Genomic DNA, 21,288 nt, shown 5'->3' on the forward strand with positions numbered 1-21,288 from the left:
GTGAACAGACCTCTACGAGGGGTGGGGTCCTTTCAACAGGGTCCACCTGCACCCAACGCTCCAAGCGGCTGAGCCCGGGGTGCACCGGCATCGCTAGGAGCAGCTCTCTCTGTTCTCGTCCGCATGGAACAAAGAGTAGACGTCATTTCTCTTCTCTTCTTATTTCTTTCTAGTCTTTAAAGCGACACAAAGGGGGAAGGAACACACTTTACAAACAGCCGAGTCAAGTGGTTTACTTTCTACAGTGAAGTCTGTTTTCAAAGTGACAATGCTCATCGCCTCGCACATACAGGCACCTCCTGGCAGCTCAGGGACAGGGCGGTCAGGAGGCCAGTGCTGGGTGCCCAGTGGGACCCAAGCTCTGGGATGGGCGGGTCCCTGTTCCTCAAGTGCACGGAAACCCACGTGCAATCCGGTAGTCCTGGAGCCTGCCAGATGGTCCTGAGTGGACAGCCTCCCCAGGACAGGGGCCCTGGGCTCCCGCCGCTTCACCTCCAGAAAAACTAAAGTCCAACCAGGAGAAGAAATGAGTTTGGCCGCCAGGACCCTAGGCTGTCCTCACAGCCACACATAGTTGCTCCTCCTGGCGATCCCGGGACCAGGCTGACCAGCGTGGGCCTGGCGTGTTTCCGCACGCTGCACGCAGCCGGCCAGGAGGCACGCAGGGTCCCTCGAATGGAATGGGGGACATGGAGGACGGAGGACACTCCCGAGGTCGGAAGCTCCATAACAGCTGTGCCCTCACCGTTGGTGACCTTGTGGGAAGCAGAAAGGGGCTGAGGTTACCATGGGATAAGGTACAGGGTACAGGTCCCTTGGGGTCCAAGTGCAGGCCTGAGCATCCACTGGGAGCCTTCTCAGCCTCCCCCCAACCCCAGCTCCAGCAGCCCTCACTGTCGTGGAATCTGTCCTCCCTCAGGCCACAGGGTGTCTGCTACTCTTGTTCTGGGCAGGGACTTGAGCCCATACCACATTCCAGGGGCCCAGAGCTGTCTGGGGTTAGAAGCAGGATCTTGTGGGCTAAGGAGGGCCTGGATCTCAGGACTCGCCCTAATGCCTGCAGCCCCGGACAGGGACACAGGGTGCTAAGGGGACGCTCCTGTACATGGCTGAGGTCCCGGGCTAAGGAGAACCCCAGTGTGTGACCGTCAGCGAGACTGTGACGGACATGCCTGGAGAGGCACTCCCCCTAGCCCGGAGGCCCCCACCCTCAAGTAAAGAATCCTTTCCCAGGTTGGTGGGGACCGTGGGCATCAGCCCTGCCTCTCAATGTGTCCCCACCTCCCATCTGAACACCAGGTCTCCGGAAGGGATTCCCAGAGTGTGCAGACCTGGCTACAGGGACAGACAGGCATCTCTCAGCCCAGCCTCTAAGGGCCAAGTGCCCCAAAGAAAAGCAGCCTGGTTTTCCAGGAGGGAAGAGCCTTCTACACACCCTCCCCCATTAGTAGGAGTGGAGGAGGCAGGGCAGGTCTGCAATGTTATGCACAGCCACGGTGGCTCCTGGCAAGACAGAGGGAGGCAGGGGCCCAGGAAACGGGAAAGGAGAGAGGGAAAGGCCAGCCAAACGCCAGCCCAGAGTCCGCTGGGTAGGCTCCAGGAACAGGAGGAGCCAGATCCCACCGCCCCGCCCCCCGGGCCGCAGGCGCCCCGCCCACAGAGCTGGATTCCCACCGCCCCGCCCCCCGGGCCGCAGGCGCCCCGCCCACGGGGCCAGATCCCACAGCCCCGCCCACAGCCCCGCCCCCCGGGCCGCAGGCGCCCCGCCCACCTATGACTCTTCCACCAACACAAGACTCAGAAGCGCTCTTTGCTGGGACCTGGCCCAGCCCTGGACAGAGCTGCTCCTATCTGTACTCTCACAGCAGCTGCAGTGAGGGCATCTGGACTGTCCTCAGACCCCATGCTGGGCAGAGACACCCCCCCTCCAGCCACGTGGTGGGCCCCGGAATGTGTGAAAGAGGGTGACACTGTGTAAGTGCCCGTGGGGGTTGTGGGCGGTCACCCTACCTGCCTGTCCTGGTGCCCCCGCCGAGGCCCCAGTACCCGGCAGGTGGGGAACCAGGTCAGCACTCCAGCCTCAGTGCCCAGGGGCACAGAGTCAGGAGATCAACAATCTGGCTTTCAGCCACTTTGTCTGGGGAAGTCTGTCCACACAGCGATCGTACACTGAATCGAACACCTCACGCGTCTGCCGCCACAAGCTGTGTCCATTTCTGTTAGAGGGGTGGGGACACACTGGTGATAAGGATACAAAAACCAAGCAGCCAGAAAAGGAGGCCAATCCAGCTTTGCAGAGAACAGAGCTGAACAAAAGTAAAATATATTCACAATTATCTACAGGGATAAGCTGCGATTCTTAACATAACACTGAACCCTGACCTAGCCCAAAGCCAGGTCTGGGCGCCAGGGTGGCAGAGGAGAACAGGTCATAAGACGGCAGAACCTTCCTTTTCCATGGAGACGGCCTGCTCACGAGGCCGAAACTGAACAACCACGAGGCCAGGCCTAGCAGGGTAAGCAGACCACTGAGGAGCCCGGAGATAATGTCTTTCATGAATCACTTTAAAATGTGATGAGCACACCAGGCACCGGTACACACAAAAATGAAGCGGAGAGAGATTCTGTGAAGAGAGCGCCTCGCTCTGACGGATGGCGGGAAGCAGGAGCCACTGGAAGGCGTCCCCGTCCACCAGGAGAGATGTGCAGGGAAACTCAAGTATCTGCCCACGGGTGCAACGCTGGCCCAGCACAGTGGCCAGGGTGTTAGTGTCCCTGGGCAGCCAGCACAAAGGGGCACAGACGAGGTGGTCTCAAACCACAGACACAGAGCCCCTCTCAGTCCTGTACGGCAGATACCTGGGATCCAGGTGTCACCATGGGGAAGGCCCATCTCAAAAAGCCCTGAGGGACCCCATGAGGCCTGGGGCCATGCAGGCCACCCTGGCAGCCGGCTGGCACCTGCAGTGAGGTGTCCTGAGGTGACACATTTCTGCTGGGCACAGGTCCCCTCACCCATCTCTGTCCAGGCCTGACCACCCACCCTGGCCCGGGCCACACTGCTGGCAGGGAGGGGCTCAGTCCAGAGGCGCAGACATCACCCCAACAAGCGCCTGAGGGCAGGGCTGCTGCCTGACCCTGGATGGCAGCCCCTTCCCTGGCCAGATGGAGGCCCCAACACAGGGTACCTGAGAAAATGTCCTCCAGCCAAACACGGCCTGACGTCACTGAGTCCTAGGAAACCTGAGGACCCTAGCGTTCTGGGAGGGAGACCTGCCTGGGGCGCCTCAGGGCAGCTGGGGAAGGTGATACCACTCCCCATGGGTGCAGGGAATTGGATGGAGCCCCTCCCATCCTCACTGCCACGGCCCCCTCCGGGTGGATGAGGCCGTGGCCATCACACTGGAGGACAGCAGCTTCCAAGTGACGAGAAGGGAAAGTTCACCTGGATCCCAGCCTGTCATACAGACACATTCATTTTTGTCTTTCAAGTGCGAAAGTAGTCGTGACAACACAGTCTGATCCCCTGGACCACCCCACCCCCCCCGCACCACCACCACAGGTGACAAATGTCCAGGTGGGAGCCATAGGTGAGGACGACAGCCCACACTGGGCAGAGGTCTGGGCAGCCCCACTTCTGCATCCTTGTGTCGCTGGTCGGTCCCTCCTAAACCTCCACAATGGCCAGAGTTGCATTCGAGATCTGGTGTGAGGGGCCATCGGGGGTCATGCGGGGGCTGCTGGCACAGGTGGGGAACCACCCCAGGGGAAGCTGCCCCCCACTTAAGATTGTTTCGGGATCTGAAAGGGGTTCCAAGGCGACCAGGCTCGGCTAAACAAACACACAGCCCGGGGGCGTGTCCCCTCCACTACAGTGCAACCTTCAGAGATGTTGTCCAACACCCAGCAGCTGCCATTCTCAGGAGAAACGCACCAATGGGCCTCAGAGGAGCTGGCCCGTCAGGCACACCTCCGCCCCTAAGAGAACTGCCAATCAAGCCAGCGGATGAGGAGAGGAGACCCATCTGTCACTCACTCCATCCACCCGCCCTTTCTGTCTGACTCAGCAGGCAGCCCAGGGCGCTCTGGCAGCTGGGCCTCCTCCAGGACACAGTCTTCTTAGAAACCTGGAGACAAGTCAGGAATTACCCTGCGCTTTCCTCTTAACTGATGGGCCAGGAAACGTCCCTATCCCTCAGAATGAGACAGAACTGTGCCGGCCCACGCACCCTGCCCCCACGCAACTGTGGGGTGTTCCAGGGGACCCTCGCTCTGGGTCAGGAGGTCTCTACTCCTTGACCACAGCCAGCCTGGATGGCCCCCCCAAAGCGCCCCTGCTCCCCCACCCACCCAACTTGAAAATGATGGAGAGGCTGTGCTGGGGGCCTTTAAGAGAAAAGCTCGTCTTTCCAGGGGCTTCCCAGGCCGGAAGATGCCCGTCTGGCCAGGAAGCAACCCAACTGCCCAGCGGGGCTTCCTTGCCGCCTGCCTCAGCCGTCTGCAGGACTGCAGGCTCCCTCTCACCCCTTCCGTGGCCGTGGCCCCCAAAGTCCAGCCCCCCCCCCCCAGAGATGCTCTGTGACGCTCTCAGTCCCGTCCTGGCAGGAGGCCCCTGCTGCCCTCACGTCCATGGAGGTGGCACCACATCTAGGCTCCACCTGGGCCCGGGGGGACCACAGATCTCTTACGCAGGCCACCCCGCCCCCAGCCTCCCCTGCCCTGGGAGGACAGACCTCCCAGTGTCTCCAAGCTCTGGGCCGGCCTCCCATGCCCGCGCCGCAGGCCCCACCAGGCCCCACCGCCCACACGCAGTGCTGACAGCCCCTTCTCCCCGCCTGACCGTTGCTGGCCCAGCCAACTTCACGGGCGCAGTGTCCCCTGCAGGAGTGACCCCGTGGGCTGAGATCACCACCAGGGATGCCGCAGTCTCTGGCTGAGGCTGTTCAAGAAGACGGGGCCGACAGGAGGGGCTGCCCTGCTCCCACACAGGACCTGGGCTGCATGGACATCGGGTGAGAGGGCCAGCCAGTGCCCAGGGCCCTGGGATGAAGACCACCCTGCTGCTCTCAACACTTAAAACCAGAACTACTGAGGCCCATTTCCCCAAACCACAACCTTTTTGAAATGGTGACATCAGTGTGGTTTGTGAGCAGAGGAACCAGCAGCCGTGGGCACAGTGAGAAATGCCAGGTGTCACCAGGCAGGCCAGGGCAGTGAGGGGCCTGGCTCCCCGCTCCACTGTCGTCGGGCAGAGGTGTGTGCAGGGCCCCCCCATGTCCACGACCCTGGGAAATGACAGGCACAGCCACTCTCCCAACCCTGCCGAGGAAGACACGGGCTGAAACGCCTGTGATCCGCACACGCTCAGGACAGAGTTCACCGGTCACCCTGGAAGGGTGTTGGTGACCACGCAGACACATCCTGCCTTCAAGACCAGAGCGTCCCTGCAGGACCGCTGAGAACGGGGGACACCAGCAACTCCAAGGAAAATGGGTCCACTAGCAGAGACTGCTGCCGTCCCTGGAGGGGTCCTGCCCGAATGCAGGGGTGCAGGAGAGCACAGCGGTCCCTTCCAGGGTGCCCTCAACCGTCAGGAGTCCAGGGCAGGTGCCCATCAGGGGCGCAGATGCCAGCTGGGCCAGGGTTGGGAGTCTGGAGCAGGTGGTGGAGACCAGGAAGCCGTGAAGACCTTGGCATAGGGCTCTTCCGGGAGGTTAAGGCGCCTCAACAGCAGGAAGAGCGACGGAGGACCCCCCCACCCCCAGGAGGCTCCCTGGGCCTTGCTCTGCCCCTGTCCCTGCCGGGCCGGCCACACCCACCCAGCCCTCCAGGACACTCGAGGCACTGCCCGGAGGAGGCTGGCTGCAGGACGGTGCTGGGAGTATAGGTGGACGGGGCCCGAGCCCCCGCAGCCAGCTTGGAATTACAGGCTTCGGTTTCCTTCTGGAACAAAATAATTACAACCTCCACGGAGGCCCTGAATTCCCTGGAAGCAATGCGAATGTCAGCTGGAAACTGTCCTCAGAAGCAGAAAAGACATTTTTATTCAGAGTTGGAAGACAGAGAAAAGCTAATTCGGGGCATGTGGCTCACAGAAAGAAAAATACATTAAAATGTCAAAACCCGCAGACAGGGCCCTGGCTGGTTGGCTCAGCAGTAGAGCATCGGCCCGGTGTGTGGAAGTCCCAGGTTCAATTCCTGGCCAGGGCACACAGGAGAAGCACCCATCTGCTTCTCCACCCCTCCCCCTCTCCTTCCTCTCTGTCTCTCTCTTCCCCTCCCGTAGCCAAGGCTCCACTGGAGCAAAGTTGGCCCGGGTGCTAAGGATGGCTCCATGGCCTCTGCCTCAGGTGCTAGAATGGCTCTGGTTGCAACAGAGCAATGCTCCAGATGGGCAAAGCATCGCCCCCTGGTGGGCATGCCAGGTAGATCCCAGTTGGGCGCATGCGGGAGTCTATCTGCCTCCCACTTCTCACTTCAGAAAAATACCAAAAAAAAAAAAAAAACCCCACCAAAACCCGCAGACAGGATCGGGAAGCGCTTGTCCTTGCTGGATCAGCAAGCACCCCGTTCACACCGAGTCGAGTCCCAGCCCATCAGGAGTGATGATGCCCTCACCAGCGCCACCATGCCGTTCCCTGGCGGGTTTTCTCGATCTGTGTCTTCATTTCCTGGGAGAAATCTCTGTTAGGAAGCTGAACACGAAGACCGCCGGGTACCTCCAGGACCCACGTCTCAATCATCCAGCCCACCTGCAGGGATCCTTCTGGAACAACAACAGGTCCTCCATCACCGCACAACCCAGTCCACTTCACCGCCACTGATCCCTCCCTGGGCCCAGGCAGCCATCTGTCCAAGAAGCTGGGGGCCCTGAGCTACATTCAAGCCCCAAATGGAGCGGACGGCAGGGCACAGCGGGTGAGTCGTGCCCCCAAAGACATCAGGTCCCCAACCTGGAACCGGAACGCGACCTTCTACAGCGAAGGTGTTGCAGGTGCGATTATGTTCAAGATTCTGCGAGGAGCAAGTTATCCAGGTGGCCGGTGAATCTCTGTCACTTATGCAAGTGGAGGAGAGGCCACGATTAGGGTGACAGGGCCACAAGCCCAGGAACGCTGGAGCCCCCAGGAGCCCCTACAGGAAACACAATCCAGCTGACGCCTTGATTTTGGGGTTTTGGCCTCCAGAACCATGAGAATAAATTTCGGCTGTTTCTAGCTGCCCAGTGTGTGGTCATTGGTGATGCCAGCCACAGGAAGGTAACAGAGGGGATGAGGCGAGACCCATGGGCACCGTTTGCTCAAAATGGAGTAGAAAACCCAGTGTCAGGAGCAGCCCACCTGAAGGCAGGCCGGTTCAGGGGCCCCATGCCTCCTTCGCCTCGCCCATGGAAGCCCAGCTTTCCCAGTCCACGCGGCTCCCAGTCCCCCCTTCAAGGAGTTGGTCAGAGGGGCTGCCCCCAAACAGTAACACCCGCCCCATGCTTCAAAGCAAACTTCCCACCAGGAGGCCCCCGACCCCACACAGAGCAGGACACCCAGGCTCGTGGACGCGCCGGTCAGCCACCTGGCAGGCGTGGACCTTGCTCACAGTAACCCCTCAACACACAAAACCGAGAAGCCAGCCAGGAGAAACCTTGTATGCTCTGGGGCCGAAAGGGCCCCAGCAGGCTGTGTCCGGAGCTACACGCACCACGGAGGGCACGGCCCCAGGAGAAGCAGTCCAGAACGAGACTCAAAAGAGGCCTGTGCAGTGTGTGGGCACTGGCCATCAGCAGGCAAACCCGCCCGGCAAGATTCTTCCTGCTGCTTCCTGACCAGCAGCCAGCCCTGAGCCCACAGGGCGGCCTTCTCCCTGCATGGGGCTCCACTGAGTAGGGCCACGCTGGGCTCCAGGGCAACCAGCTTCACTTGGGCTGATGCTATGCGGGCTCACTGCCCCCTGTAATTGTCCATCATGACCTGGGACCTGAAGGTCACTCTGAGGACGTACCTGCTCACAACTCCCAGGAGGCCAGCATGGGCCCACAGCACACATGGGCGGGGTCCACCTCCATGCCTGTCCCCAGACCAGGCCAAAGGCAGGATGGACCCTGTGAGCAGAGCAGCGGGCCAGGGGCAGCAAAGGGCACAGAGAGAGAGAAGACCCTGCGGACGAGCCCCAGGCCAGCAGGCCCTGGCCACAGCCCTGAGGTCTCAGCTGAGACCAGCCACAGCAGGGAGAAATCCTGGGAAGCCACCTGGGGGCATCAGACCTTTGCCTGGACTGCCCCCCCTCAACCGAGCTGGCTGCCCCTCCCCATGGGGACCTCCCTTGAGACCCCCTCTGGCTTGGAGCTGCAGGTCAGGCCACGCCCATGCCCAACACAAAGTCCCAGGACGAGCGGGCGGGAGATGGACTTAATTCAGGAGAGGAGAGGTCTGTGCCCAGACACCCAAGAGGAATTCAGGTGGTGACCAGGCTTGACACAGGAAGCAGGTGGGGGAGGAGGGACGGGGACAAGCCCCTCATGATGGCTTCCACCCTGTGACTCCACCGCGCGGGGCACGCAGAGCAGTTCGCCCCACTAACCCCTCCCCAGCCACACAGGGCTCGTCCCCTGGGAAACGGCGGCACCAGACAGGGGGGTGGACAGGCATGCCAGGCCAGACAAGGTCATCTGAAGATCATGGAGACCAAGGGAGAGGCCCAGCTGGATGGAGGACTGTGCTCATCCTCAGAAGGGCCAGTGACCCGCCAGACACACGCCCTGCCCAGCGACCAGCTGGTGGCAGCCACCAGGTGGGAACACGCAGAGCATCTCGGGGTCCAGGGTAAGCTCATGGCCAGTGGTATCAGCACTTCGGCCACATCCTGATACCCCACATGGTGACCACAGACATCGCACACGGTGATGTCCCCGACTCCGCATGGTGACAGTCCCCAGCTCAGACAGTCTCTAAGGTGCACGGCTGGAGGACCTACAAAGTTTTCCAGAAGGGAGAGACGAACAGCCAGACACGGGCCCCAGGACAGATCCCAAAGCCAACACCAGAAGCCCAGGGCACCCGGCCACCTGCAGACGCAGGAGAGTCACCCCAGAGCGCCCCTACCCTCCGCTCTTGACCTTGCAGGGGTCAGGGTAGGGGGGCGGCAGCTGTGAGGGCAGACACCTCAGTGACCTTCCTCCTTCCTGCCACGCAAAGACCACAGGACCTGCGTGTGAGCAGGAGATGGAAAGATGGGTTCCTTCCCTCGGGCTGGTCCCTGCACTCCTTCCCTCTCAGTCACAACCACCTTTTTTAAAAAAACAAAAACACAGCCCTCTCCCCCAAAGGCTGAGACAGAGTAAGGAACTCCCTTTGGGCACTTTGAAACCGGTCAGAGAACGCACACCAGCTTCTCCGCTCTCTGCACGCCACGGCTGACGGGCGGGCCCGCTTCTGAAACGTATCGTCTGTGCTCTGCAAAGCTGGGTGAGGTCGCCAGCACGCAGGACGATCTCCCGGGTGGCCCCCCTCGGAGCAGCGAGGCAAATGGCTGCGACGCCCCCCTACCCTGACCCCTGCAAGGTCAAGAGCGGAGGGACAGCAATGCAGACATAAGCTTGAGGCAGGAGGTCGTCCCACCCCTGAGCGCACACTCACCTGGTCAGGGAGCCCCCGTCATGTCTCAAACTGAGTTAAGAGCTCCCTGATTTCGGGGGCCATGTGTCGTGCGGCATGGGCGGCCTCTGTTATAGCTTTCCGGTACATCCCCTTCTTCTTACGGTTAAATCTCAGTTTGAAAAATTCAGAGAAAGGGGAGAGTTTGGAAATGGACAAGAATGACGTAGTTGGAGAACCAAACCATGAGACTTTCGCTTCTTGCCACGAGGGCTCCCCGTCCTCCTTCTGGCTAAGACTGATGTCAAGGACACGAGCTGGCCACCAGGGGAAACCATGAATCTTACCCCACACGATGTCCCCTACAGCCACGGTCCTTCCGTCCTCGGTGACGCACTTGGAGATGCTCTGTGTGTGCAGCCTGACCGTCAGGGGCGGGACCGTCGGCCCCGCGTCCTTAGACGAGGACGGCGCAGACACGCCGTCTCCAGAGGAGAGGTCACAGGTGTCTGGCGATGTGACTTCTGAGCTGGACGACTTGGACTCATCCAGGCTGTCACTGCTCCACACTGACTCCCGGGCATAGTCCCCTCTGCTCCTTGGGCAGCTGGTGAGAAAGGCCAGGCTGCCACGCCCATGCTTACCCTGGGGACACCTCTTGAAGTCATCGTCTTCGCCGGAACTTCCTGAAGACAAGTCTACCAGTGCACTGTGGGCAGAGCCAGGCGCAGGGTGGGCGGGTGAGCCGGCCCGGGGGCATCGCCCATGGCCATTGAGCTCCTCTACCAGCTCAGCCCTGTAGATGGGCTCCTGCTCGCCGGTCCCCAGGCGGTGGGGCTTCAGGCGGATCTTGGGGGGTGGCAGGTCAGCACTGGGGGGCCCTGGGGGTCGTGTCAGCTTCAGCTTAGGAATGGAGGCAGAGGGCCCGCCAGCGGTCCTGTCCCGAGCCGTCTCGGGGTCCTGGGCACCATGCAGGGCCTGCGGCGGGCAGAACGGCTCCAGGGAGCCATGCACGCGGGACGGGATCTCCACCACCTCGCCCTTGCCCTGGGGCGTGCTGTAGGAGATCTTGATGGCCGGGCTCCGGGGCACCTGAGCCTGGTCCTCCTCCCGCCTCTCCCTCTTGCTCCTCCTGGCAGTGACGGAGGCCACGGCGTCGCCCCCACCATCGGGGTCCTCATGCTTGTGGGGTTCCCTGCTGGGGTCCGGGCCACTTCCCAGTCTCCTCCGAGGCCGAGGGGTGGCTGGGGGTGCGGGGCCCGTCTCCGGAGGGCTCAGCGTGCTCTTGCACCTCTCGCAGAGCACCCGCCGGGGCCGCAGGCAGATGGGGCTCAGGGCCAGCCGGCCTGGGTCCCGGTTACGGGACAGGCGCCTCCTTGTCCTTTTGATGGTCCGGGGGGGTGGCTGTGGCACCCACTGCTGGTAAGTGTTCCTCAGCCAGAGCGGGGGCGGGAAGGGGGCGCCCTCGAAATATGGTGGGAACGGGGGCAGGCTTCCTGCAGGCAGCGGAGGTACAAGAGCTGGGGGCGGCTCGGGGCAGGGTGGCGGCGGGGGACCCATCCCCAGCTGCACTGCCTCTGTGTCCCCCTCTCTGGCGGCTGGGCCCTGGTGGCCGTTGACAGGGGTGTCCTCGGCCTGGGGCAGTGTCGTGGACGAGGGCAAGCCGAAGAGGCCGGACCTGGCAGGGGGAGACAGAAGGAACATCAGGAAGGTGACAACCCTGCCGCCCCCCACCCCCAGGCTCTGTGGAGTTGGGTGCTGGCACCGCCCAGAGCATCCGAAGGCACAGGGCACCTGGCACACAGCATGTGGGAACCCCAGATGAAGGTGTGAGCTCGTAAAGTCATGTGACCAGCACCGAGGCCTCTGCGTTCACATCTCAGTTCCCGGCAAAAAGGGGGAGCATGGGATCGATACTGGAGACCCCCCCCAGGACCAGGGCCTGAGGTTCTCAGCCCTCCGCTGCTCCCTCTTTCCTCCCAGAACAGAGACCCCAAGTGGAGCTCCCGGAGGACTCCCAGTCCTGGGGCCCAGGACAGCTACAGGATCCCCGTCCCAGGTGCCTGACGTGTGTCTGGGGGTGGGGGTTGTAGCTGCAGCCCCTGGGGGGTCAGGGCTCAGCCACCAAGTCAGAACCACGAGCCAGGGAGTGACCTCACTCTGTCCTGAATGCTGAGTTGGCTCCAACTGTTAGCACTGCCGTTGGGTAGGGTGTTCCCCCAGGTTCTCCTAACCCACCACAGCCTGGAGGGACCCTCCTGCCTGGCACCCTCAGGCCCTTCCATCAGGACTCACAGCTCCAGACACGGAGCAGCCAGAACCCACAAGGCCAGGAGACCTGCAGGAAAGGGCCTCGAGAAGGCAGAAGGTCCAACTCCCACGAAGACCATAGCTGAGGCTCATGGTGCCAGCCAGGTGCAGCCAGCACCCCAGGACCCCCCAGGATCCCTGGGCAGGACCTGTCTGGCCAGAGGCCAAAAGCGCTGGGATGGGCACCTCAAATGGTCTGGGGGGGGGCTTTGTTGTGTCTTCTAGAGCAGGTGGTTACCCCAGACCAGACTGCTGCATTGTTCTGGAGGCCCACCAGAAAACAGGAACATTGTTTCAAACAGTAAAAAACAAGCCCAAAGAGTCCACACCTTTCTTCCACCTGTGAACACACATCACTTTGAAACAAATGTGAATTGATTTGTAAGACTGCTTTAGTGAACAGCTGTTATTTTTAAGCACAAAAGTAGATATTTAGCAACGAGGTTTGGGCACGTGGCATCACTACCTTCTACCTTCCTTTTCTGATTTGACCGGACAGCAGGAAAGATAAGACTTTGCTGCTTTTCAACCTACAGATGAGTTCTCCACTGACTCATCTCCAGGAGGATTTAGGGACGCTAAGAGCGGCTGACCACTCGTGATGTCCCAGTCTCCAGCATGTCCCTGGAGCATCCAGGGCCGGTGCCTCAACTGACCCACAGCTGGGCTGGGGGCGGGGTACAGGCTACATGACAAACACAGGCACAGAGCCGGCAATGAGCCCACGGCCCTGAGACAGGCCCAGGCCCGTCCCGGCACATGGCCCCCGTCACCTCCCCTGGGGCTCTGCTGTCACGATGTTGGTGACGTGGACTCTGGAGGACATGTTCGCACAGCAGACACGCCCTCCACAGTTCACGTCACCAACTGGTAAAAGCACCTCTGGTAAAAGCCTGGGAATCACAACAGACTTTTCATTTTTCTTATATTTCCTATCAGTTCAGGGGGCCCCACAGTCTAGGAACCCATGGTCAGGGGGATCGACAGACCAGGGGTGGGGGGCGGTCCACAGTCTGGGAGTTGACAGTCCGGAGGTCTACCACACATCTGTGGCCTGGAAGGTTGTTTCTAAGGCCTACCCCAAATCCCACTGCCTGCCCATTTGCAGGTATTCAAGACCAGGAACTGCAGTCCACTCTGACACCCTCCTCTTCATCTGCATCCTCACTGTGCCACCTTCCCAGGCCCTTGTGCTGTCTGCCACCCTACTCGGACCCGGTCCCAGTCCACACTCCCTCTGTGGCCTTCACCTCCCTCCCACCTGTCTTCAATCCCCTGGCCTGTATCCCCATACCACCTGCCTATGCCGGACCAAAGCTCTCCGGCCGTCTGGGGCCCAGGGGCCTTCCATCAGCCCTCCAGGAACCCTCCTCTGCAGGACCTTGTGCACAGACTGGGCCCCCGGCCGGCCAGCTCAGGGCAGGGAGGCTTTTGGGCGACTTCTCTCACACACAGGCTGGGACAAAGGGTACGGAGCAAGTTGCTCCATTTCCAAAGTCCCCACAGCTCTGGTTCAGGGGTGTTAGTGCCTCCCTCACCCCCGTGTGTGTGTGGTACAGGCCCCTCAGGGGAAACTAGCGTGTTTAGGACACGGGGCCCTTGCCAGGAGACCCAGGCCTGAGCCTGGGCCCTCCATGTGGGCCGCTGGGCGGGCCGGCCTGCACCCCCAAACACAGGTCACTGTGCCAGCTCGCCCTCCTTGCCTGGCCCCATCAAACCAGAAGCAGCTTCGGTGCATGGTGCCCAGGACCATGACCAGCCATGCCCCTGCCCTCTGGTGGGCACGCCCCTTGGGCCAAAACTGAGGGTGGGGGCGTCCTCCCAGACCGCAGGGGCAGCCTGTGGACGGCCCTGCCGCCAACAGGGAAGGCCCCGTGACTCTGGCATGACAGGCAGACACACTTCCTTCCCAGAGCGGCTGCCCTGCCCAGGCCACACCCACGGCTGCCTGGTGGGTAAACAGGGCCTGCCCGGCAGGACGGATCAGGCCCTGGCTTTAGCCTCCAGGCCCTTTCGATCCATGAGGTACATGCCATCGCCGCCCCAGCTCGGGGGCGGGGGAGTGAGGCGCGGGGAGACCCACGGGCTGAGCAGGTCGGTGCTCGTGACCCAGTGCCCGCTGGCTCCAGGCTGCTGCCCCCTGGAAGGACCTCAGTAGCTTGCTCCCAATAGGAAGACCTTTACTGGGCCCCGGGGCACAAGGCATCACACCCCTGTGGACTAGGGTTCACCCACAGGGTCTGGCCCTTCCGTGAGGTCAGGCTGTGCCTGCACTGTCCCATGCCCAGGGACAGAGGCTCCGGCTGGACTGGCAGTGCCCCACAGGGGATACCAGGCCTATGGTAGCATGGAGGCCTCTGGGTCCACCTCTGTTTAGGGAGTTGGGGAAAGCACGTTGGTGGGCGAAGTCACAGTCTGGACACCCGAGTGGCTCCTCGTCCAGGGCCACACAGAGGAGCCCGCCCCTCCCCCAGGGTCGTCAGGGAGAGCTGTGGGGCCAGGTAGTCACAGCTGGCCCCAGGGTCTTGGACTAAAAGGTTTAATAACCAGAAGCATCATTTTAACAAACAAAGCTGACTGCATCCCTCTCTAAGCCCTCCGAGGGTTCCTCTGCAACACGAGGTTTCCAGGCCACAGCCCCCGCCACCTCCTGGCAGAAGCTCTGAAGACCAGTGATGGGGGTCAGGTCCCCATGTGTGGCATCTGCCCATTGGATGCAGGTCATGCCACTCTACGACGCACTGGACATCTCACTCTCAGTCCCTCTAGCTCCCCCAGGGCAAGGAGGATGTGCCCAGTGGGGCCTGGTCCAGGTGTCTGTCCAGTGACTTGTCCTGGGAGCAGCCACCAGCAGCCAAGTCTCCTTTCTGGACAGGGGCTGTGCCCAGCATGGAGCGGGGGCCTTCTGTGAGGGGTTGTTGGCTGGCAGAGTCCCCAGACGCCTGGGTCCCAATCCCCCAGTGGAGAGTGTGGGTCACAAAGGCCCCCACCCCACCCTTCCCAGCAGGGGGGCCCCGGGGGCTTGCATGGTAACAGCAACCTGGGGAAGTTTTGAGAAGCACCAGCTTAGAGGTGAAAGCTGGAGGCTCTGGGTTGGTCAGGTCTGGCAGGCAGGGGGCCCTCACACCCACTGTCCATGACACCGTGCCTTCACCACTCTGTGTCTCTGCTGTCCTCAGGTTACCCCTCAGCCAGGGCACCCCACCAGATGTCCTCAACCCGAGGTATACCCCCACACCACCCTGTGCCCCTCCCTGGGCCACCTGCATCCTCATCCCTGTGCCTGTGGAAACACTGGCAGCCCACGTCCTGGTGCACAGTAGGTGCTTAACAGTTGTACGTGAACGCATGAGCAGGTGGGCACTCTGAGCTCCTGAGGGTCTTGGTTAAAATCGCACAGCAGCTGGGCAGTGGGAGCCAGACTCCGACGGATGATGGACAGGAGGCGGCGCCTGGCACCCAGCCCGCCTCCGCACACGCACCTGCTGAGATCTCACTCAGCCCCTGAGCTCCTCTCTCCTCCACCAATATTCAGGGAAGAGAACCCACCTCCCAGAGCGCCAAGGGAAGTACCCCACCTCCCAAACACTAGGCCATTAACACTGGTTGTTCAAGGAGAATGACCAGGAATTTGTGGACACAGCTCTTCCCACGGGATGGCTCCATTCCAGCAGAGACACTGAGGTTCGTTACTGTACGGGCCTCCCAAACCCCCGGGTCTGCACGTGACCCTGGGAAGCTGCTGACACACGGTGGTCGTCGGCACGGGCCCAGCTGCTACACCCGGGCACCCCAACACGGACTGCTGCTCTGGGGCCTGCGGGCCCCCAGAGGTGGGCAGACGCATGCTCTTCCCCGCCAGTGAATTTCCACATCTAGCTCTGTCACTGTCATATACGTGTAGGGAAACCAGGTGCCAGGGAGAGGGAACTGGCACCAGAGAAGGCAGGTGGGTGCTTTGGACTCGGAGGCCCAAGGCCAGACACCCAGAGTCCGAACCACACAGGCCAAGGGGGTGAGCTTCCTTGACCTTTCCAAACAAGCCGGCAGAACACACAAGCACTGCCACTCATGACGTTATGGGTAGAGAATTGGGCTTGGGTGAGCCAGGGGACACAGCAAGGGATGCCAATGGTGGGCTGGCACTGCAGCCGTGGAGCCAGTCCAGGGCCAAGTCTTGCAAGCTGTAGGGCCAGGAGGCTAGGTTCATTCTCTGATTCTCCATAAGGACAGGGTGCGGAGAGGGGGACTCAAGTCCGAAAGAGACCCTGCTGAGCAGAGCTGTGTCCTCGGAGAACCAGCTCCCCGTTCTGTGGGTGGCTCTGGTTACAGCCAAACGTGGCCTTGGGAGGGTTGACGCCCACTCGGCCTGCAGCTGCCATATCCCAGCAGGGCCTGCTTCCTTCCCTGAGTTGGTGGGAAGGGGGTAGGGAGGTGTGGATCTCCAAACCAGGTTACCACAGGCCTGCTGCCTCTGCAGACAGCCCCAGCAACAAGCCAGGGGGCGGCCCCTACCAGTCTCCCTTGTCCTGACTCATGGAGCCCCAAAAAAGGGGAGGAGTAACCGCTGCTGCAAGTGCCCCTCTTCCTTGGTCGGAGCAGCCCTGCACAGACCCGGGAGCAGCAACGGGCCCAGGCCTGCAGCCCTGCCTGAGGGAGGACGTGGTGGCCACCCGTGGCAGGGGACAGACACCCCAGGGCACAGGCTTAGCAGCGTGCAGGCAGCTATGCTGCAGCCCCCGGGTGTCCCTTGGTTCCACGGAGCACTCTCTGCGGTAGCCAACTGGGAGCAGGACGGCAGTCACTGGGAGGTAAGTCACATGACTTGTGCATAAATGGCTTCTGGCACATCTAATGAAGAGAGAATGCCAGCAGGGTGACTGTGGAAGAATGACAGTCACATCCACACCACCGGAACAAAATCCGGCTCCACAGCGAGAGAAGTCCGGCATCTGCAAAGAAAGCCGGGGCCTGGGCCCAGTCTCAAAATAAGGCCCAGCAGGAGTGCCCAGACATTAGTGCCTGGTTAATGCCTCATCATTTATCTGCCGACAGCTCACCACCATGTGACACGGTATCCAGGAGACTCCTGCAGCAGGAGCCCTGCAGCGCACAGGTGCTTCTGCAGGGACCTGCCCCCAGGCCTGCGGGGGACCCTCCTCTAGAGAAACCAGCACAACTTGTATCTTCACTCCTGCACTGCTGGGGGCTCCTCCCCCCACACAATTTTTAAATGCCACCGCTGGACACGACTGCTGGTCACCAATCCAAACCTCAGTCACAGTTGCTCCCAGGAGCCTGGGGCACTGTGACATCAGACAGGGCAGCACCAGTGTGAGTAACTGACAAGGCAAGTCTTTCGCCTCTGAACCCATTCCCCCACCCCCAACGGATGACAATTCTGAAAACAGCCGAAATCAACAGTGTGTCTTAACAAAGAAAAGTGCGTTAATTGCGGCAGACGGGTGGAGTTCCAGCGGGAAGCGGGGACTCAGCTCCACGTCCCGCGCCCAGGCCCCACCCGCCCCCCAGCCCGAAAAGTAGCAACGACTTTGAGAACCACTTTCGCCTCCAGTGGCGGCCGTTCTCGCGCGCCCCGAAACCCTGGCTGGGGAAACCGAAAGAGGGAGCCGGCTCTGCCCTGGACTCAGGTCCGGCCCTGGGCGGGGGGAGGGGGGGGGCTGGAAGGGGTGTCCCGGGGGGATTCCAGGGGTGTCCGGGGCCCTCGCCTCCCTCCGCGCTCACTTTTTCGTGCAGTCCAGCAGGATCCCAGCGAAGCTGCGCTGGCCGCAGCTCACGGTGACCAGCAGCGCGCCATTGACGACCTGCTCCACCCGCACGGGCAGCCGGCAGCCGGCGCGCGGCTCCATGCTCCCGCGTCCCGGCCGCCCCGCCCGCCCGCCGCCGCCGCCGCCGCCGCCGCCGGGTCAGCCCGCGCGTGACGCCACCGGCCGCCTGACGTCACAAAGCCCGGCTCGGCCAGCTACCGCGCGCGGGCCGGGGGCGCGGAGGGCGCGCGGGACACTCGCCCACGCCGCTGTCCCGGAACCCCGCGCGCACAGGCGCGCGGGGGCCGTGCCGCCTGCGGAGCTGGGCGTGAAGACGCACTGCGCAGCTCCCGGGATAGGGCAGGGTTTGTGCCCGGCTTCTGGGTACGTTGGACGCGAGCGTCCGCGGAAAGAGCCCAGGAGCCGGAGTCGAGGGGCCGCGGGCAGCGTTCCCAGCCCTGCTCCAGGGCCCCTCCCCCACCCCTGCCTGGGGCCTTCCGGGGTGCCTCCCCTCCCAGCCCCAGGTCTCCTCCTCTCCTTTCCTCTCCGCCCCCAAACCCCGTACCCTGGGTCCCCCGCCTCCGGGTCAGGCGCCCAGTGGCCACCCGGCACTGCGGGAAGGAAGTCCCGGCGGAGCGAGCAGGAAGCCGGTCGGGCCAGGCCGAGGAGACGCGCAGCGCCGAGGGGACATGGGCGGGCCAGCCTCTCCCTCGCCGCGTAGGGGGGCAGTTGGCGACTCCCGTGTACTAGGCGCCCCCCTGGGTTACGATAGGACGTGCGCCGGGCTCTGGGTGTCCTGTGTTCCTGGGGTGGCCCGCACCAGGATTAGGGAGAGTGATTCCGACTGCAACTCTCTCAGTCGCGAACTTGCCACCTGGGTCGCTGGGGAAACAGCGCGTTTCGTGCCACTCCACCTCGGCCGGAGGGGCCGGAGTGCCACGCAGCTAGTTCACAATGTGAAGGAACACTGCGAGGGAGAGTGGGGCGCTTCGCGCGCCGGCTGTGGGGATGGGAGGTGGAGGCGCTGAGGGGACGCCCGATTCTCGCCTGGGACCCCAGCCCGGGTCCTGCTCCCGCGCGCCTTCCTCCTAAAGCTCTGGGCTTTCCTGAGCACTTGCGCGCGGGGCCCACCCTGTTGCAGTGACCTTGCTCGGAGCCTGGCCTGGCCCCCTAAGCCGGGCTTGCTGCGCCTGACCCGGCACCGAAGACTAGCCTGAAGCCGGTCGTCCTGACGACCCGGACGCCGCCCGCCGCCAGGCCACGCCCCTCAGAGCCGGGCACAGGCCCCGCCCGGTCCCACCTGCGTCATGGCCGCCACCCCCGGTGCCGCCTGGGACCCGGGGCCGCCGCGGCTCTACTCGTGCTCGCCCTCAAGCGGCCGCGGGGCGCAGAGCCGTCCGAGAGGAGTCCTGGCGGAGCCAGAGGAAGGCACAGGGACCTTCTCTGAGCCTCACTGACCCCAACTGCACAGGGTTGGGGAACGAGGCCCAAGCAGCGCCAGTCCAGCCCTAGGAGAGGTCCTGGTGGAGGTGTGGGAGGAGAGCGAGCATCTGTCCTCCTCTGCGTGGCCCGGGTGCCAGCAGACACCAGAGGGGCTCAGGCCCCTCAACCCGGCCTCCTCTCCAGGGTCAGCCAACCTCTCCGTGACGACTCTAGCCCCCGGACCCACAGGCCTTTGCAGCCTCCCCTACGCAGAGTTGGATGGGTTGATATTGGATTGGAAAGGCCAGGCAATAGGGACCCCTGCTGGAACTGGGAGCTGGCAGGAACTGACCAGGGGCGGCCCACCAGCTCAGCACAGGTGCCTGAGGGCCACCAGGTGCCTGCTGGGCACTGCCCTTCCTGGGCACTGGGGACAGCAGTACCATGGACCAGGGATCCAGGGTTTGCATCAGCTCTTGGCTGGTGGGGACATCAACCGGTGGGGGGGTGTTGATGTGTGCACAGGAGGCTGTGTGTGGATGGTGTTCCGAGTGTCTGGGAAAGGCATCCATCCAGAGGGAGAATGGGCCCCACATGGCAGTGTGGGCAGGCGGTTGGCAGGGGTATATAGTGTTGGGTGCAGGAGAGTGCAGAGAAGGGAACCCTCTTAAAAGCACCCAGTGTTGTGAGGACGGGGGCTTCCCTGGTAACTCCCAGGTTTCCCTGGAAGGAGGTAGGCGGGACAGATACACCTGAAGATAGGATGGGCTTTGGGAGGGGGTGGAGGTTGGGGGAGGGGAACCAGATGGCCAGATGGGACAGGGTGGGGGGGGCACAGAGATGAGAAGTAAAAAGGAAAGAAGCCCCCACCTCCAGCCCCATCTGTGCAGTTGTGCTGTGTATTTTTTTTTTTTTTTTTTTTTTTTTTTTTTTTTTGTATTTTTCCGAAGCTGGAAATGGGGAGAGACAGTCAGACAGACTCCCGCATGCGCCGGACCGGGATCCACCCGGCACGCCCACCAGGGGGCGATGCTCTGCCCACCAGGGGGCGATGCTCTGCCCCTCCGGGGCGTCGCTCTATTGCGACCAGATCCACTCCAGCGCCTGGGGCTGAGGCCAAGGAGCCATCCCCAGCGCCTGGGCCATCTTTGCTCTAATGGAGCCTCAGCTGCAGGAGGGGAAGAGAGAGACAGAGAGGAAGGAGAGGGGGAGGGGTGGAGAAGCAGATGGGCGCTTCTCCTGTGTGCCCTGGCCGGGAATCGAACCCGGGACCCCCTGCACGCCAGGCCGACGCTCTACCACTGAGCCAACCGGCCAGGGCCATGTGCTGTGTATTTTTTAAGTGAACTCGGAAACCATTGTACAAACGTGTTTCTACAGGGTAGAAAATTTTGGAAAAGAGTAGACAGAAAAGTGGATCTGCAGTTTAAAAGTGGCTGTTCAGAGCCCCACCCAGCAGACCTGCCTGCCCACCTGCCCACCTGCTCACCTGCTCCCTGTCCATTTCCCCGTCCCCTCTCTCATTTCCAGAAGGCCCTGGGAGTTTTCAGAGCCCCAAGTGCAAATGCAGATGTCCTTCACAGGGAGGCCTGATCAGCCCAGGGGCCTGGGTGCTGACCCCCATATGCCCCTTCCTTCCTGACCCAGTGTTCCCTCCTCTAGTGTCCCCCTCAAGAGCCAGCCCTGTGCGTGGCGGTCAGTGACAACGGGCGGGTCCTGGAAGGAACATTCCCAGACCAAGAGCTGTGGGTGGCTGCCCACCAGGACTGGGGCAAGGATGCCAAATGACCCCCCCACCCCCACCCCAGAGGAGGGAAAACAGGGCCAGGATCCTCTACCTAGGCCTTTGGACTTTGCCCCTGAAGCTGCACCCCCCCTGTGGCACCACAGTCACCACCAGGCCTACCCAGCACCCAGCCCTTCGCCTGGCCTGGCCTGAGCTCTGGCAGAGTGACCAGGGCTGCCTAGCCTGGTCAGATGGGCAGGGTGGTGGCCTGGAGGGGAATAGGAGACTACCCAGAACCTTCTCTAGGACTGAGTTGGGTGACTATGAACTGGCAGGAGGGGCGGCAATAGTGCTTCAGGCAGGGGGTGACCTCTGTGTCCACCTCCCCTCAGGGTCCTGGTCTCTGTGCTGGTCCTCCCAGGTGCTCTAGGATTCACCCAATCTCCCCAGAGCCAGTGCCCAGAGGGCACAGGTGTGA

At 62.2% G+C, this 21,288-nt stretch overlaps 1 protein-coding gene across 3 annotated transcripts; it reads right to left on the reverse strand.

Moving 5' to 3' along the window:
* Positions 1 to 218: 218 nt before the first annotated feature.
* Positions 219 to 18,961, reverse strand: PWWP2B (PWWP domain containing 2B). Of its 3 annotated transcripts, none has more exons than XM_066354858.1 (3): positions 17,640 to 18,960; positions 9,932 to 11,262; positions 219 to 755 (listed from the first exon to the last, which is right to left on the reverse strand). In XM_066354858.1, exons 1-3 carry the CDS (start codon positions 17,762 to 17,764, stop codon positions 742 to 744), a joined length of 1,470 nt encoding a protein of 489 aa, XP_066210955.1. In that variant the 5' UTR covers positions 17,765 to 18,960; the 3' UTR covers positions 219 to 741. The 3 variants fall into 3 exon arrangements, with proteins under 3 accessions (XP_066210955.1, XP_066210953.1, XP_066210954.1); XM_066354856.1 differs by having other exon boundaries at positions 9,627 to 11,262; XM_066354857.1 differs by lacking the exon at positions 219 to 755 and adding an exon at positions 6,505 to 6,766 and having other exon boundaries at positions 9,627 to 11,262; positions 17,640 to 18,961.
* Between the last annotated feature and the right edge of the window lie 2,327 nt (positions 18,962 to 21,288).

The sequence above is a fragment of the Saccopteryx leptura genome, chromosome 13 (assembly GCF_036850995.1).
Source record: "Saccopteryx leptura isolate mSacLep1 chromosome 13, mSacLep1_pri_phased_curated, whole genome shotgun sequence".
NCBI lineage: Eukaryota > Metazoa > Chordata > Mammalia > Chiroptera > Emballonuridae > Saccopteryx > Saccopteryx leptura.